Raw genomic sequence first — 16,003 nt, 5'->3', positions numbered from 1 at the left:
TTTGTCTGCAAACTGAAGCTGCTGTAAACTCCATCATCACTGATTTCTCTCTGTGTGTGTGTGTGTGTGTGTGTGTGTGTTCAGACTTTGGCCTCAGTAAGGAGTCGATCGACCACGAGAACAAGGCCTACTCCTTCTGCGGGACGGTGGAGTACATGGCTCCTGAGGTGGTGAACAGGCGAGGTCACACGCACAGCGCCGACTGGTGGTCGTACGGCGTGCTCATGGTTAGTCAGTGTGTCAGTGTGTAGTGGAGGTCTATAGTGTGTGTGTGCTAGTTAGTCAGTGTGTTAGTGTGTAGTGGAGGTCTATAGTGTGTGTGTGTGCTGGTTAGTCAGTGTGTCAGTGTGTAGTGGAGGTCTATAGTGTGTGTGTGCTAGTTAGTCAGTGTGTTAGTGTGTAGTGGAGGTCTATAGTGTGTGTGTGCTAGTTAGTCAGTGTGTTAGTGTGTAGTGGAGGTCTATAGTGTGTGTGTGCTAGTTAGTCAGTGTGTTAGTGTGTAGTGGAGGTCTATAGTGTGTGTGTGTTAGTTAGTCAGTGTGTCAGTGTGTAGTGGAGGTCTATAGTGTGTGTGTGCTAGTTAGTCAGTGTGTTAGTGTGTAGTGGAGGTCTATAGTGTGTGTGTGTTAGTTAGTCAGTGTGTCAGTGTGTAGTGGAGGTCTATAGTGTGTGTGTGCTAGTTAGTCAGTGTGTGAAGAAGAAGATCCTCCAAGAAACGACGTCACCAGAAGAAGAAACAAGTTACAAAGAGCCGACGCTGTAGTCCAGGTGTAGTCCAGGTGTAGTCCAGGTGTAGTCCAGGTGTAGTCCAGGTGTAGTCCAGCTGTAGTCCAGGTGTAGTCCAGCTGTAGTCCAGGTGTAGTCCAGGTGTAGTCCAGGTGTAGTCCAGGTGTAGTCCAGGTGTAGTCCAGGTGTAGTCCAGGTGTAGTCCTGTTATGGCGTGTGCTGCACAGGAAGCAAAACTGCTGCATTGATTTAAAAACAGTCTATAATAATAATCTCCTCTTTCTGTCGAAGTAAATAGAGATTAGATTGGGATACAGTCACAGTCGATGACGTCAGTGCCGCCTCGTCTTAGTCACAGAAAACCAACGCATTCGGTCATTAACACCATTTTCCTCTGAGACGGAGAAAAGATTAAGAAGCGCGGCTGATGTTTAACACCTCATGTACCGTCAGTGTGCTGTTTGCTTTGTCCATCAAGGACTTTCATTGACAAACGATGTAAAGACCTGCTGTCCACAGTACATAACACACGCTGTGCTCTTTCTCTTCAGTTTGAGATGCTGACGGGAACGCTGCCGTTTCAAGGCAAAGACCGGAAAGAGACGATGACCATGATCCTCAAGTAAGACACTTTATACTTGTCCGCCCGCTCCTATCCAATCACCGGCTGACAGCTTTTATTACAGCTCATCTGAGAGGAGACGCAGAGAGAGAGAGACAGACCTTCCTCCCTCCACAGGGTTTATATTAGAGGAGATAAAGTGCAGCACTCAGGAGGAAGAGCGACGGTGTTCTCGACTTATAGAGAATCACGTCGGAGGGGGTAAAAAACAGTAATTCACAGGAAATATTAACCCGTCCTGCTTCCTCTGTCGTCTCCGTTTCACTCTCGATGTCTGTCTGTAGAAACATGCTGAGCAGACTCTCTGCAGACTGCTGAGTGTGCTTCCTGTGTGTGTGTGTGTGTGTGCAGCAGGTCGCCATCTAGTCTTTCAGATACTTTCAGTTTGGATATACAATATGAGACAGTTGATGATGCTGCATTTCTCTTTTCGGCCTGTTTAATAAAACCTTCTACTTTTGCATCAACGCTCTTTTTGTCTTTCTTGTGTGTCCGCTGCAGGGCCAAACTGGGAATGCCGCAGTTTTTGAGTTCGGAAGCTCAGAGTCTCCTCAGGAACCTTTTCAAGCGCAACCCGGCCAACAGATTAGGTAAAACCTTAAGGACAAGCACAAAATACATCAATAATACAATAAGAAAAGGTCAGTAGAGGTGGAAATTAAGGGATTTATTTCAGGGAATTGTGCGTCTATAAACTTACGGAGCTTGAACAAGATAATACTCAAATATTCTCACGTTAATCTGGAAATAATCGGAAAGTTTGAGGATTCAGAAACATTTAATAACAACAAAATGTCGGGACGTTTAAAACAAAGAGGAAATCTTACAATTTTGTACAAAATTGTTCTCAAATGTGTGTAAATCTGATAATAGAGAATATAAACTTTAGAATTAACCATCATTAACCACCAAGACTATAAGTAATGTATTAAATGTGTGTGCGGTGCACTTGTTGGTGTATTTATGTAGTCACGACCTCTAATCTGTAAAAGAAGTGGACGTAGCCACCATCACTTAACACAAGTATTCACTAGAGCACCAAATGTGGATTCATCCGCCGCTGAAAATAGTCCCCAGTTAATGCACCCTGCACTGACAGCTGGTGTTTTTCCGTAGGAGCCGGACCAGACGGTGTGGAGGAGATCAAGAGGCATCATTTCTTCAGCACCATCGACTGGAATGTCAGCGTCTCCTTTATTATTATTAACATTATTTTTATTACTTTATTATTATTTTCTAACGTTTCCTCCTCCTTTCCTGCAGAAACTGTTCCGCAGGGAGATCCACCCTCCCTTCAAACCGGCTGCAGGACGACCTGACGACACTTTCTATTTTGATCCAGAGTTCACAGCTAAAACACCCAGAGGTACCGACTGTCACTCCTCCTCCTCCTCCTCCTCTTCGTCCTGCCCTTCACTGAGCTGAACTACATTTCAGAGTAAAAGCTGATTTTGTTGAGCGGCTGCTTCTGTTTCTGCTTGTGTCTCAGACTCTCCGGGGGTTCCTCCCAGCGCCAACGCCCATCAGCTGTTCAGAGGATTCAGCTTTGTGGCGATCACAGAGGAGGACACACAACCACTACCCAATACTATCGTACAGGTACACACACACCTGGTCACTGTGACTTAACACACCTCAGAGGCCCAAAACCAACGATCACAGCACAAGTTAGCTGTAAATAATCATCATAACAAAGTAAAAACAACCGTAGGGTCGAGGATTTTACCGTTAAAAGGGAAATTTAGAGGTTGCATAAAATGGGAATGGTCAAGTAAAGTATAAGTACCTCAGTTTGTACTCAAAGACTCTATTTCTAAATCTGGGCCCTGATTTTACATGTTTTGGTTTTGAAATGAGAAAACTTTTTGAATTGGTTCAGCAGGTTGCCTCAGCCTGCAGCACCAGACTCCATTGATAAAAATGCTGATTTTACCTCGGCAGAACACAGGAGTGATTGGTTCACTGCTGCCTCTATCAGTTTGTTCATTTGTGTTAAACAGATGTTGTGTTGGATCTGAACTGACCCTTTAACACACAAAGCCACACAAAACCACAAACAAACTAACTGAGTGAGGCCGCAGTAGAGCAGCAACTGCCAAATAAAATCCCTGTTTTTGTGAATGGAGTCTGGTGTGTGTACAGAGAGCGATATAACGGCTGTTTGTGGTTAAACCAAAAGGATCTTCCAGGTCTCTCTCTGTAGGGATCCTTTCCATGATGCTGTCACACACTTAGAATAACACTCTGAGCCTGTCAGTGGATCAAACAAGCTCTTTTAGTGGTCCTACTGTGATCAGGTGCAGTTGTCCCAAAGGATCACGTTGCAGCTTGTTTGTTCATGTATCGCAGAGTAGGATGCATTGACGCATGCTTGACTGTCTTAGCCCCCTAATCAATCATTATCTTCAGTAATATTGGCGTTGATCTTTGTATCTTTGCACATAGCAGCTGCACAGAAGTACGTCCCAGTTTTCAGACACCTACGAGATCAAAGAGGACATCGGCGTCGGGTCCTACTCCATCTGTAAGCGCTGCCTACACAAAGGAACCGGCATGGAGTACGCAGTCAAGGTGAAACATCCGCTGCAGCGTTGAGTGACTCGTGTCTGCGTCCTGCTTCTCCTCTCCGCTTGTTCGTAAAACACTGTTGGTCCCCGTTACAGATCATCAACAAGGCCAAGAAAGACCCGACGGAGGAGGTGGAGATCCTGCTGAGATACGGACAACATCCCAACATCATCACCCTCAAGGATGTGAGTCACGTTCAACTTAAGTGTACTTACTCTACTTATACGTAAATTACTTTAAAGGAAAAGGTATTTTATTCTGAAAGTCACACCAGACGCACGTGTTTGTGGACAACACCACACTTCTCCTGCTCTGCTGCTAATGGTTTCAGTTTGGCGTTAGTGTTTCTGTGACTCACTCTTAATGAGAGATAAAAATATCGTCCTGCTGCTGAGTGAAAAACGCCTGCATCACTTCCAGAAACTCAAGACCATTATATCTGCATCCGTGTTACAAAAAAGAAAGAAAGAAAGAAAGAAGCAGGCTGGTGGCTGTTAGAGATGATTCAGCTCTTTGTCTAAAGATTATAAATAGAGAACTTGGTAGGTGAATATTTACAAAGTGTTCTAGTTTTAGTCTCTTATCTCTACAAGGCCTCCTTCCTCTTTGCTGTGGGGACACTTCAGCTCTTTATCTTAAAGAATTTACCTTTTAAATGTATCTTATAGAAAAGTCCAGGACTCCAAGCATTGATTATTATTATCATTATTTGCTATTTCAGTCTATAAAATGTTTCAGACCAACTGACCAAAGCCTAAAAACATTAAATTTACCATCAGACACGACTCTAGATTTTTATATTTGGCGTTTTTTTTGCTTGAAAAATGACCAAAGTGATCAATCGATTATCAAAATACTTCAGCTTTTGTCCACAAATGTCCAATTGTGACCGAAATGATGTCTGTTGGCATCAAAAGTCAACTCTGTCTTGCAGCAGTTATTTTCTTTAATTGATATTCAGTTTATAAAGATATAAAACAGAGAAAAGCATCAGATCCTCATTCTGAAGAAGCTGAAAACTTAAGTTAAATGATTGATTACTGAAATAGTCGTCTTGTATTGATCGTTACAAACCTCATCCATAATGAAAAACTTTACGAATGCTGTGAAATGTTTAGTCAGATTTTCAGGAAACTTGATACTTTGAGCAGCTTGTTTAAATAAAACATCTTTATTAGGGAAGTAACTGATTCTCGATCAATTGTTTGATCAGAAACACTCATTTTACTTAAATAATGGTTTAGAAAACAGGCAAAAAATGAAACATTTGAGAAGCTGGAAGCAGAATATTTAATGTTTTTGCCGATGAAATGATTCATTGATTATTAAAACAATTATTAATCTTTCCAAAAACTGAGATGTTATAAAAAGTTTCTGTTTTTAATCTTCATCCGTTCATCACTTCATCATCGTTGCGTAGTTTCTTTTTCTTGTAGCTGGTGATCGGATCCATAATCTTCACTCTGAATGTTTTATTCGCCACCGACGGAGCCGAATAAATTCACAGAACAATCGTGTGACTGAACTGTTGTTGTCTCCGTGTCGTAGGTGTATGACGACGGCCGGTCGGGGTTCCTGGTGACGGAGCTGATGAAAGGAGGCGAGCTGCTGGACAAGATCCTCCGACAGAAGTTCTTCTCCGAGAGGGAAGCCAGCGCTGTTCTCTACACCATCACCAAGACGGTGGAGTACCTGCACGTACAGGGGGTGAGTTACTCGTTACTACGTCAGCGAAACACCTCCGTTACTCCTGCAAAACAAAGAGATCAGAGAGGAAAGAAACACAAGAGAGAAACATTAGATTGATTTGGACAGTTTACAGTTTTATCCTGAAATGTTTAAACTCTAACTTTGGAACTAGTCCAGTAGGTCCAGTAGATCTTGTTTGATCCTCTGACAGGCTCAGAGTGTTATTCTAAGTGTGTGACAGCATCATGGAAAGGATCCCTACAGAGAGAGACCTGGAAGATCCTTTTGGTTTAACCACAAACAGCCGTTATATCGCTCTCTGCACACACACCAGACTACATTCACTAAAACAGGGATTTTACCGCACAGTACACAGGAGCTGCTGGTCTGCTGCTGCCTTGGTCAGTTAGTTTGCTTTTGTTACACAAATATTGTGTTGGATCTGAATTGACAATAAAGTCACTCTACAATACAAACAAACTAACTGATCGAGGCAACAATAGACCAGCAGCTCCTGTGTTCTGCGAACTAAAATTATTGTTTTTGTGAATGGAGTCTGGTGTGTGTGCAGAGATCGATATAACGCTCTGTAGGGATCCTTTCCATGATGCTGTCACACACTCTGAGCCTGTCAGTGGATCAAACAAACACTTTGGGGCCATTAGCTCACCTGGTGGAGTGTGAACCATTCAGGTTTAGTCCTTACTGCAGCTGCTTGCTTCAAGATATTTCCTCTCCCCTGTTTCCTGTCAATACCTAATAAAACAGAAAATACAGGAAAAACATCTTTAAACCAGAAGCACTTTTAGCAGCTGAGGTGATCTACTGGACCAGTTCCAACACTTTTTGAACCTGCGAGTCATTTGGACACCAAAATATGTCTAAAAACATCTGACTGAGCTGCTCTGCTGTGTTTGCAGGTGGTGCACAGAGACCTGAAGCCCAGCAACATCCTCTACGTGGACGAGAGCGGGAACGCCGAGTCCATCAGGATCTGCGACTTCGGTTTCGCCAAACAGCTGCGAGCGGAGAACGGCCTGCTCATGACGCCGTGTTACACCGCCAACTTCGTCGCACCCGAGGTACGAGGCCCCTGTTCCTAACTTAACTCCTTAAAAAGTTATTTTAGCGTTTCCTGTCAACACTCAGATCTGAAGAAACGTGTGTGAACTGATTTTCTGGCAGGTGTTGAAGAAGCAGGGTTACGATGCCGCCTGTGACATCTGGAGTCTCGGCGTCCTGCTCTACACGATGCTCACAGGGTGGGTGGTTCGGTTTAATTGTGTTAAAAGTTAAAGTGTTAAAATCAGATGTTTGCCTCCATGAGGACGGACGCTCTCACACCTCGGCTAACGTTAGAAATGTGGGCTCCTCTCCAGCTTCACGCCTTTCGCCAACGGCCCCGAGGACACGCCGGAGGAGATTTTGGCTCGAATCGGCAGCGGGAAGTTCTCGCTCAGTGGAGGATACTGGAACTCCGTCTCTGTCGAGGCGAAGGTGCAGACACACACACAGAAAGTACAAACTGTACACACCGACCAGGGTTCATTCAAATCTTTAAAAGTCTGGAAACTGCTTAATTCTTTTAATTACACATATTTACACTGCGGCTACAGTCGAGGCCAGAGGCTTTATGTCAGGAGTTTCTTCAAATTTGGCACAAACATCCACTTAGACTCAAGGATGGACTGATTGAGGCAGCAGCAACCTCTGTGTACTGTGAGGTAAAATAACTCTTTTTGTCAATGGAGTTTGGTGTGTTTGCAGAGAGCGATATTATGTCTGTAACTTTTAAAGCTGGGTCCTATTTTTTAAATATTTTGGGTTCAAATTGACCGAATGAGAGAGAGAATCTTTTGGAATTGCTCCAGTAGATTACCTCAGCCTGCAGCTATGAACTGGGCTGCAGCATAAGTCTTTTGGGACAACTGCACCTGATCAGTAGGTCCACTAAAAGTGCTTGTTTGATCCACTGACAGGCTCAGAGTGTTATTCTAAGTGTGTGACAGCTTCATGGAAAGGATCCCTACAGAGAGAGACCTGGAAGATCCTTTTGGTTTAACCACAAACAGCCGTTATATCGCTCTCTGCACACACACCAGACTACATTCACTAAAACAGGGATTTTACACAGGAGTTGCTGGTCCACTGCTGCCTCAATTTGGTTAGTTTGTTTGTGACTTTAGTGTTTTAAAGGGTTAGTTTGGATCTGAACTAACTCTAATCACACAATAACACAAAAAATCTTAACAGATCGAGGCAGTGGTGAACCAGCAACTCCTGTGTTCTGTGAAGTAAAATTACTGTTTTTGTGAATGGAGTCTGGGCTGTTATAGCACTCCATTCAGAGCCACCAGACTCCATTCACAAAAACAGTAATTTTACACAAGAGTTGCTGGTCTGCTGCTGTTTGTTTGTGTTGTATAAATAGTTTTGGATCCAAACTTACTGTGACTCCCCTCCTCCCACCTCAGGATCTGGTGTCCAAGATGCTGCACGTCGACCCTCACCGGCGGCTGACAGCAGGTCAAGTCCTCCGACACCCCTGGGTGACGCACAGAGACCAGCTGCCTAAATACACCCTCAACAGACAGGACGCACCGCACCTCGTCAAGGTAACACACACACACACACACACACACACACACACACACACACACACACACACACACACACACACACACACACACACACACACACACACACACACACACCACAACTGTCTGCACTGCAACTTACACTGGTTGTCACGGCGTTGACTCTCTACCCCCCCACCCCAGGGTGCGATGGCGGCCACCTACTCGGCCCTCAACAGGAACGTCCCCCCCGTCCTGGAGCCGGTGGGCTGCTCCACTCTGGCGCAGCGGCGGGGGGTGAAGAAGATCACCTCCACTGCTCTGTGACCTTTAACCCCCCCGACCAACCTCAACTCTGACCTCCGCCGGACCCCCGGGACAGACTACTGATGGAGCCAGGAACCGCTAACGCCAAATAGGACCGCAGAGACCGCCACCCTCCCCCCCCTTCCTGCCCTGCACCTTAACGGCTCTTCTGATTGGATATCGTGGCTGGTTATTTCTCAGCTTTAGCATCACCGATCGACTCTTTCCCGCCGCAGAGGCCGAGTCCTCCTGTGGCGTTTTGTTTTTATGTTTTTGCTACGGACAATCAGCGCGTCAGGAAAATAAAAGTACTGTATTTATTTACTTCAGACGGGGAAATCTGAACATAGGAACATGGTAATCTAATGTATGCATTTTAAGAGCTAGGATCCTTATTGTACCGTCGTCATGGTTCTGCGTAGCTCTAGATCCTGTATTTAAACCTCAAGTAGCCTCTGAGATGACGGCGTCGACAGAAGAAAGGGACAGAAGGTGTGAGCCGGTGTTCGGAGCAGCCTCGGCCTCAAAATGTTGCTTTCAAGAAATACCTGCAGAGCTAACAAAAAAAACAAAGACTTAGGAAAGATAATAGAAGCTTTTACTCAGACTTAAAGGGTAACTCCAGTATTTTTAAATATATTTTGTTATTCTAAGTGTCTGACAGCATACCTGGAAGATCCTTTTGGCTTAACCACAAACTTTATAAATCGTTATATCGCTCTCTGCAAACACACCAGACTCCATTCACAAAAACAGTGATTTTAGCTCACAGAACACAGGAGTTGCTGCTCTCAATCAGTTAGTTTGTTTGTGTTTGTGTGTGACTTTAATGTTTTAAAAGGATAATTCAGATGATAAACAATATTTCTGTAACACACAAACACACCAGCAAACTATTCCATTTAGGCAGCAGTAGACCAGCAACTTCTGTGTACTGTGCGGTAAAATCACTGCTTTTGTGAATGGAGTCTGGTGTGTGTGTGCAGAGAGCGATATAATGGCTGTTTGTGGTTAAACCAAAAGGATCTTCCAGGTCTCTCTCTGTAGGGATCCTTTCCATAATGCTGTCAGACACTTAGAACAACACTCTGAGCCTGTCAGTGGCGATTTACTGGACCAATTCCAATGTACCTACCAGTCATTTAGACTCAAAGACATGTAAAAACAAATACTGGAGCTACTATTTAAGCTCTGTGTGATTCTGTTTATTTTGTACCTGTCTCTCTCTCTCACACACAGACTTCCAGTATTTTACCCTTCAAGTGCAAAACACAAAGAACAAATCAGGCGTTTGTCCCCAAAGGTTTTACAGAAACTTGAAGGATATGACAATATTTTACTTATTGTCTACAAACCCACAGAAAACACCCAAGGGTTCGGGTTAGGAGGAGGAATAAAAGAGCAGGAACAAAGCAGATTCTGCCTTTTACACTTTTCTGTTTCTGTTTTTAAAGCTGCACAAGGCAACGCTGCGCTGACGGCGCCCCCCAGTGGCAGCGGGAGGGTTGAACTGACTTCATAGTGAAGAAAGTTTGTTTTTCACAGTGAAACACTGAGTCATTTTCCCTCTGGACAGACGGCGCTCTTGCATTTAACCCTTGTTATTATTATTTTAGTCTTTAATCTGGATTTTTTAAATGCAAAAACCAACTGAGGGAAAATCATCCATTCAGAATTTTACTTTAAATAAAAGTAAACTGCACCAAAATATACTTAAAGCCCTCGTTAGGCAGAAAACTGACTGATTTAAATATATTTAATATTCTGCAGGTTGTCCTAGTTTATTTTAACACATCCTAATTTAACTGATTTGATAATCTGGTGTTTATATTTTGTAATAATGGTAAAAATATTTGCCACTGGAATATGGTGGAGGTATAGAGTAGCAGAAAATGGAAATACTCAGGTACAAATACCTCAAAATTATTCTTAACTACAGCACTTGAGTAAATGTACTTTTGTTACTTTTCATTTTTGACGTACTTTTATGTAGAAGTGTTTGCGTTGTGCAGCTTTAAGAGATAACTTTGTCTTTAAACCTGGACTTTTTAAATATTTTAGTTGGTACAAAAAGTGTTGGCATTAGTCCAGTAGATTGCCATCCCATTCCAACCCACCAGACTCCATTGAGAAAAACAGTCATTTTAACTCACAGAACACAGGAGTTGCTGGTCTGCTGCTGCCTCGATCAGTTAGTTAGTTTGTGTTACAAATAGTTGAACAGATCTGAAGTAACCTTTTGAAACGCCAAAGTCACACAATAACACAAACAAACTAAGCGATCGAGGCAGCGGTGGACCAGCAACTCCTGCATTAAATCACTGCTTTTGTGAATGGAGTCTGGTGTGTGTGCTGTTTGTGGTTAAACCAAAAGGATCTTCCAGGTCTCTCTCTGTAGGGATCCTTTCCATGATGCTGTGACACACTTAGAATAACACTCTGAGCCTGTCAGTGGATCAAACAAGCACTTTTCTGCCCTAAAGGTTTATATTACAGCCATTGTCATCCATTTTGCGGTTGACGGCTGCGATCTACTGGACTAACTCCAAACATTTTTGTACCTACCAGTCATTCTGACACCAAAATATGTTTTAAAAAATAGGGCCCAAGTTTAAAAATACCAGTTATCCTTTAACTCGAGGAGACGGGTGACATTTTAGTAACAAACAGGTGATTACCTTCTAAAAGCAGGTGAAAAGACGAGAGCGCTTCCCCCGAAAACCAGGACCGACCTCTGACCTTCTTCTGTCCGAGCCGACCGATCGTCTCTCTGTGTGTGTGAGCGCCGCAGACGGGGAGCTGAACTGTAAATACATTACATACACGTACGAGCAACTCAGGTTTCTACGAATCAAGACGATGCATTTTTCTACATGTCCTGCAGCAGAGAGAGAGAGAGAGAGAGAGAGAGAGAGAATAAGCACACAGGCGTGAGTGACGGGAGGCGAACGGGATGTTGTGATTGTCTTGTCATTCATGGGGCGCCGTTTAAATGTGTTTGTGATGAAGAGCCAAAAAAAGAGTGTAGCAGAGAAACTCTCACCTGGACATTTATAAACACTTGTGTTGCGTTCAGGTGTCAGAGAAGTAGAGAATCTAATCTGGAGGCTTTCAGTGACGTGTGGAAGAAGCACTCAGGTCTTTTACTTGATTAAAAGCAACATTACGACAATTTAAAAGTACAAGTTAAAGTCCTGCATTCAAAAATCCAACTTATTTTCAAGTATCAAACGTTCTGGTTCTGCAGGAAAATGGTTCCACTATTATCTGTTTTATCCAGAGGAAGTTAAAACTAATGAATCGATGTATAAATAGTGTTTCACTGCTAGTTAAAACTACTTTCTGTGCATTTATGTTAAAGTATTAAAGGTTACAAGGTGAATCTGAGGGAATTCAGATCATTTAAGAGTCCAAAAAAGAAGAAACGACAAAGTTCTGATAAACAAATCTTTGTTTGTTTTGGGAAATATTTCATTATTTTACCTTTTGAGCCTCAAACAAATATTTAAATGAGACCATCTGGGATGTTTGGAGGGAAAATGGTGTTAATTTTTTATAAATTATATTTTTACAGGTTTTATTTTTATGTAAAATGAATTTGAATGCAGGTATTTTTACTTAAGTCACAAATCTGAGTAATTTTGGGAGAATTTTTTGAATATTATTACCTGTAAACTTTTTCAGTGTCCAGGTTATTAAAGGAGAATTTTGGTGTCAAAATGTCAAACGGGTACAAAAAGTGTTGGAATTGGTCCAGTAGATCACCTGAGGTCCACTAAAAGTGCTCGTTTGATCCACTGACAGGCTCAGAGTGTTATTCTAAGTGTGTGACAGCATCATGGAAAGGATCCCTACAGAGAGAGACCTGGAAGATCCTTTTGGTTTAACCACAAACAGCACACACACCAGACTACATTGAAAAAAACAGCAATTTTACCTTGCAGTACACAGTAGTTGTTGGTTTACTGCTGCCTCGATTGGTTAGTTTGTTTGAGTTATTGTGTGACTTTGGTGTTTTAAAGGATTAGTTTGAACCCAATCTAACCCTTTAAAACCAAACAAATGAAAAAAACAAATCACAGTCAACTCCTGTGTTCTGTGAAGTAAAATTACTGCTTTTATCAATGGAGTCTGGTGTGTTTGCAGAGAGTTTGTGGTTAAACCAAAAGGATCTTCCAGGTCTCTCTCTGTCGGGATCCTAACAATCTGAGTGAACCTACTTTGATGATCCCCTTTAGCCCAAAGGATTTAATTACACCTGAGAGTTTAACTGGGGGGGAGGGGGGTGAGGACACTGACGACAATCAGCGAACAGAAAGGACCCCGAGCCCCCGTCTCCACGCTGGAAATGTTCATGTGAAAACTAAAAACTCTTTCCTCTCTGCGGGCGCCTGAATGTCCGTCAACATAAAGGGATAAAAGTCCTCCTGCTCCGAGACTAAAAAGTTATAGATTTTCTTTTGTTTTATATATAATATGAAATATAATAAACTTTGCCTCGTCTATTGATGTACAGCTCTGGGATAAAGGAATGTAAAAGGAATGATTTTTTTTCTGTAATTATGAACAGGGGAATAGCTTTCTTCTTCTTCTTCTCTATCTTTATCTCCTCCTCTTCCTCCTCTTATCTGTCAGAGCGTTCGGCCCTGCTGCTACAACCAGCTCTCTGTTTTTGTACCTCCAGCGAGAGTTGGACTTTCTATTAAAAATAATAAAAAAGTTAATCAGCTCATGAAGGCGCCACGACTCTCATTGGACACTTTAGCAGATTATTGGGGAAAGTCACAGGAAATTATTAAAAGAATAATAGTAAAAACGTGTTCATTCAGGAAACCATTAATTTTCTTATGTTGTCCTGCAGGTTGTTTCTGTTTTTGATTGATTGGTTAAAGTTTTACGGATTTTTAAATCTAAAATGCTGTTTTTGTTTTTCTTGTCGTGTTACTTTTAAAGTTTTTAGCCATGAAAAAGTCAAAGAATTAAACATCTGATTGTTTTAGCTTCTTTACAAATTAAGATTTTAACACAGAACAGTTTTAAAAAAGTGTTTTGTTAAATTAAACTCCATTTCTGCTCCGAGTACTTTTACTTAAACTACATTTTCCTGATTAAACTCTCATATTTTTACTGAATGAACATTTAAATCCAGGACTTTTGCTCATAACAGAGTATTTTTACAGAGTAGTATGAGTACTTTTACTGAAATAAAAGATCTGAGTACCTCCTCCAGCTCTGGTTTATAACGCGAGTATGAAAATAAACCAAAGCTGCATAAAATTAGTGGCATTCCCCTTTAATGACGTTTGAAAATGACCAAAAAAACCAGAAATTATAATGTTGCAGAGACAAGTTGGTACAGAAAAGAACAAAAAACTAAAACACAGTTCAGAGATCTTAAATAGCTGAAGTAACTTTCATGGCGCTTTTCCACTCGTACCGGCTCGGCTCGGCTCGGCTCGGCTCGGCTCGACTCGACTCGGTTGGTTTCCCATTACAATCGAGTTCCACCTCAACGTTGTCATAGCAAGGAGGGCCGAAACTCCTCTGACGTCATTTGTATGCGACACAACACATACATACACAACAACACAACTAAGAACTCGTTGGACCGCGGTGTTGGTTTGCCTGCAGCCACTTTCCACGTTTCACTTTTCGCTAAATGACAAAAACGCTCGGTCGCCGTTTCCTGGGTTTTAAAAATGGCGGGTTTGATTCTCGTGAACGAGTCGCTCTCATGACTCATCCAGTGACATCACTCCCTGGCCAATCAGCGGCCTGCAGTATGTTGACGTCACATTTTCGAGCCGAGTAGGTGGTGGAAAAGCGCCATTAGTTCATCTCAGTGTTTCTGCACCAAACCTGATTCAAGTTTTAGTGGTTTTAACACCTTTGATGCATTTTATCCTCAAAATGGAAAATATTCAAGATTCAAGTTTTTTTTTTGTTCTCATTTTTTTTAAACCACCTTTATGATTAATTCTTTAAAATAAAAATGTTTTGATGCATAAACAATGTGTGAAACCATTTTTAACAGATCATCATTTAACCAATACTAGACAGAAAAGTCCTCTCACACACACACCTACCTACCTCTGTGGGTCTCAGTCTGCGGGTCGGGACCCCTCGCGGGGTCCAAACTTAAATCTGAGGGGTCAGAAGATGATTTAAAGAGCCACAGATTTAAAAAACAAAACAACAACCTGATATTTCTGCTACACAAAATTATTTATTTGTGTGTTTTTGAATAGTTTCATCTCTCCTGCGTGTGATCACAGTATGATTGTAACAGGAAACAAACTGTAATTAAGGAGCCTCGACAATTAATTTCACTTTGGAGTCATTCGATTAGTTTTAGAGCTAATTCATTATTTTTAGCCTTTAAAATGTTTTTTTTTAATTAAAAAAAACCTTTTGGTGTCTAAACATAAACTTAAAAAAAAAAAAATCTAAAAATATCTAAAATTATTTTAAATGTAGTTTATTACTTTTACCTGTTGAGATAAATGTTTTACTTTCTTTCCTAAATGTTTTTGGATTAAACCTTTTTTTTTTTTTCATCAGGGTCACATTTTCATGGTCTGAAAAATAAAAAACAACCTCCCCCACTCTGTTCTGGAGCTTTCAATCACATCACATGATCTCCATCAGAATTGCAGAAGTGCTTCTGAGTGCTTCCCCACACAACTGAAGAAGTCCATGGGATATGACTGAAAGTTTTTCTCTTTACGGTGACGGCGTTTACAGGCTTTTTTTTAAAGAAGGAAACATTAACGTGGATTTTACTGTTATCACATTTACTGCAAATCACATGTTCTTTACTGACATGAGCTACACATTAATAATTAAAGGTAACTTTAGTGTTTTTAACATCTTGGTGTCTGAATTACTGGTGGGTTCAACAACTGTGCTTGATTTTAGTGCTTGTTTGGTCCACTGACAGGCTCAGAGTGTTATTCTAAGTGTGTGACAGCATCATGGAAAGGATCCCTACAGAGAGAGACCTGGAAGATCCTTTTGGTTTAACCACAAACAGCTGTTATATCGCTCTCTGCACACACACCAGACTACATTCACTAAAACAGGGATTTTAGTTCACAGAACACAGGAGCTGCTGGTCTGCTGCTGCCTCCATTAGTTAGTTTATTTGCGACTATAAGTGTTTTAAAGGGTTAGTTGAGATCCAAACTAACCCTTTAAAAACCCCAAATTCCCACAATAAAACAATCAAACTAAGTGATTGAGGCACCAGTAGACCAGCATCTTCTGTGTCCTGTTCTCTAAAATCCCTGTTTTAGTGAATGTAGTCTGGTGTGTGTGCGGTTTGTGGTTAAACCAAAAGGATCTTCCAGGTCTCTCTCTGTAGGGATCCTTTCCATGATGCTGTCACACACTTAGAATAACACTCTGAGCCTGTCAGTGGATCAAACAAGCACTTTTAGTGGACCTACTGTGATCAGGAATTACCCTTTAATCCATCACAATGATCATTTGACATTCTCACTTTAAGGTTTTTAAA

At 41.8% G+C, this 16,003-nt stretch overlaps 1 protein-coding gene across 2 annotated transcripts in view; it reads left to right on the top strand.

The window, feature by feature from the left end:
• Positions 1 to 8,718, top strand: part of rps6ka3b (ribosomal protein S6 kinase, polypeptide 3b) — a 43,018-nt gene extending 34,300 nt beyond the window's left edge. Inside the window, exons 9-22 of one of the 2 annotated variants that reach the window (XM_070852734.1) lie at positions 85 to 227; positions 1,278 to 1,348; positions 1,850 to 1,938; positions 2,465 to 2,529; positions 2,612 to 2,714; positions 2,838 to 2,947; positions 3,797 to 3,919; positions 4,012 to 4,101; positions 5,465 to 5,623; positions 6,526 to 6,687; positions 6,791 to 6,867; positions 6,985 to 7,102; positions 8,080 to 8,220; positions 8,386 to 8,718. In XM_070852734.1, coding sequence (XP_070708835.1) covers positions 85 to 227; positions 1,278 to 1,348; positions 1,850 to 1,938; positions 2,465 to 2,529; positions 2,612 to 2,714; positions 2,838 to 2,947; positions 3,797 to 3,919; positions 4,012 to 4,101; positions 5,465 to 5,623; positions 6,526 to 6,687; positions 6,791 to 6,867; positions 6,985 to 7,102; positions 8,080 to 8,220; positions 8,386 to 8,508 — 1,574 coding nt within the window. In that variant the 3' untranslated portion in view covers positions 8,509 to 8,718. Of the gene's footprint in view, positions 1 to 84; positions 228 to 1,277; positions 1,349 to 1,849; positions 1,939 to 2,464; positions 2,530 to 2,611; positions 2,715 to 2,837; positions 2,948 to 3,793; positions 3,920 to 4,011; positions 4,102 to 5,464; positions 5,624 to 6,525; positions 6,688 to 6,790; positions 6,868 to 6,984; positions 7,103 to 8,079; positions 8,221 to 8,385 lie in introns of both variants that reach the window. The other variant, XM_070852733.1, reaches the window with a different exon arrangement.
• The last annotated feature ends 7,285 nt before the right edge of the window (positions 8,719 to 16,003 follow it).

Source organism: Pempheris klunzingeri, chromosome 21 (genome assembly GCF_042242105.1).
Source record: "Pempheris klunzingeri isolate RE-2024b chromosome 21, fPemKlu1.hap1, whole genome shotgun sequence".
Classification (NCBI taxonomy): domain Eukaryota; kingdom Metazoa; phylum Chordata; class Actinopteri; order Acropomatiformes; family Pempheridae; genus Pempheris; species Pempheris klunzingeri.
The sequence above is the reverse complement of the archived record's forward strand: the minus strand, read 5'-3'. Positions and strand labels throughout refer to the sequence as shown.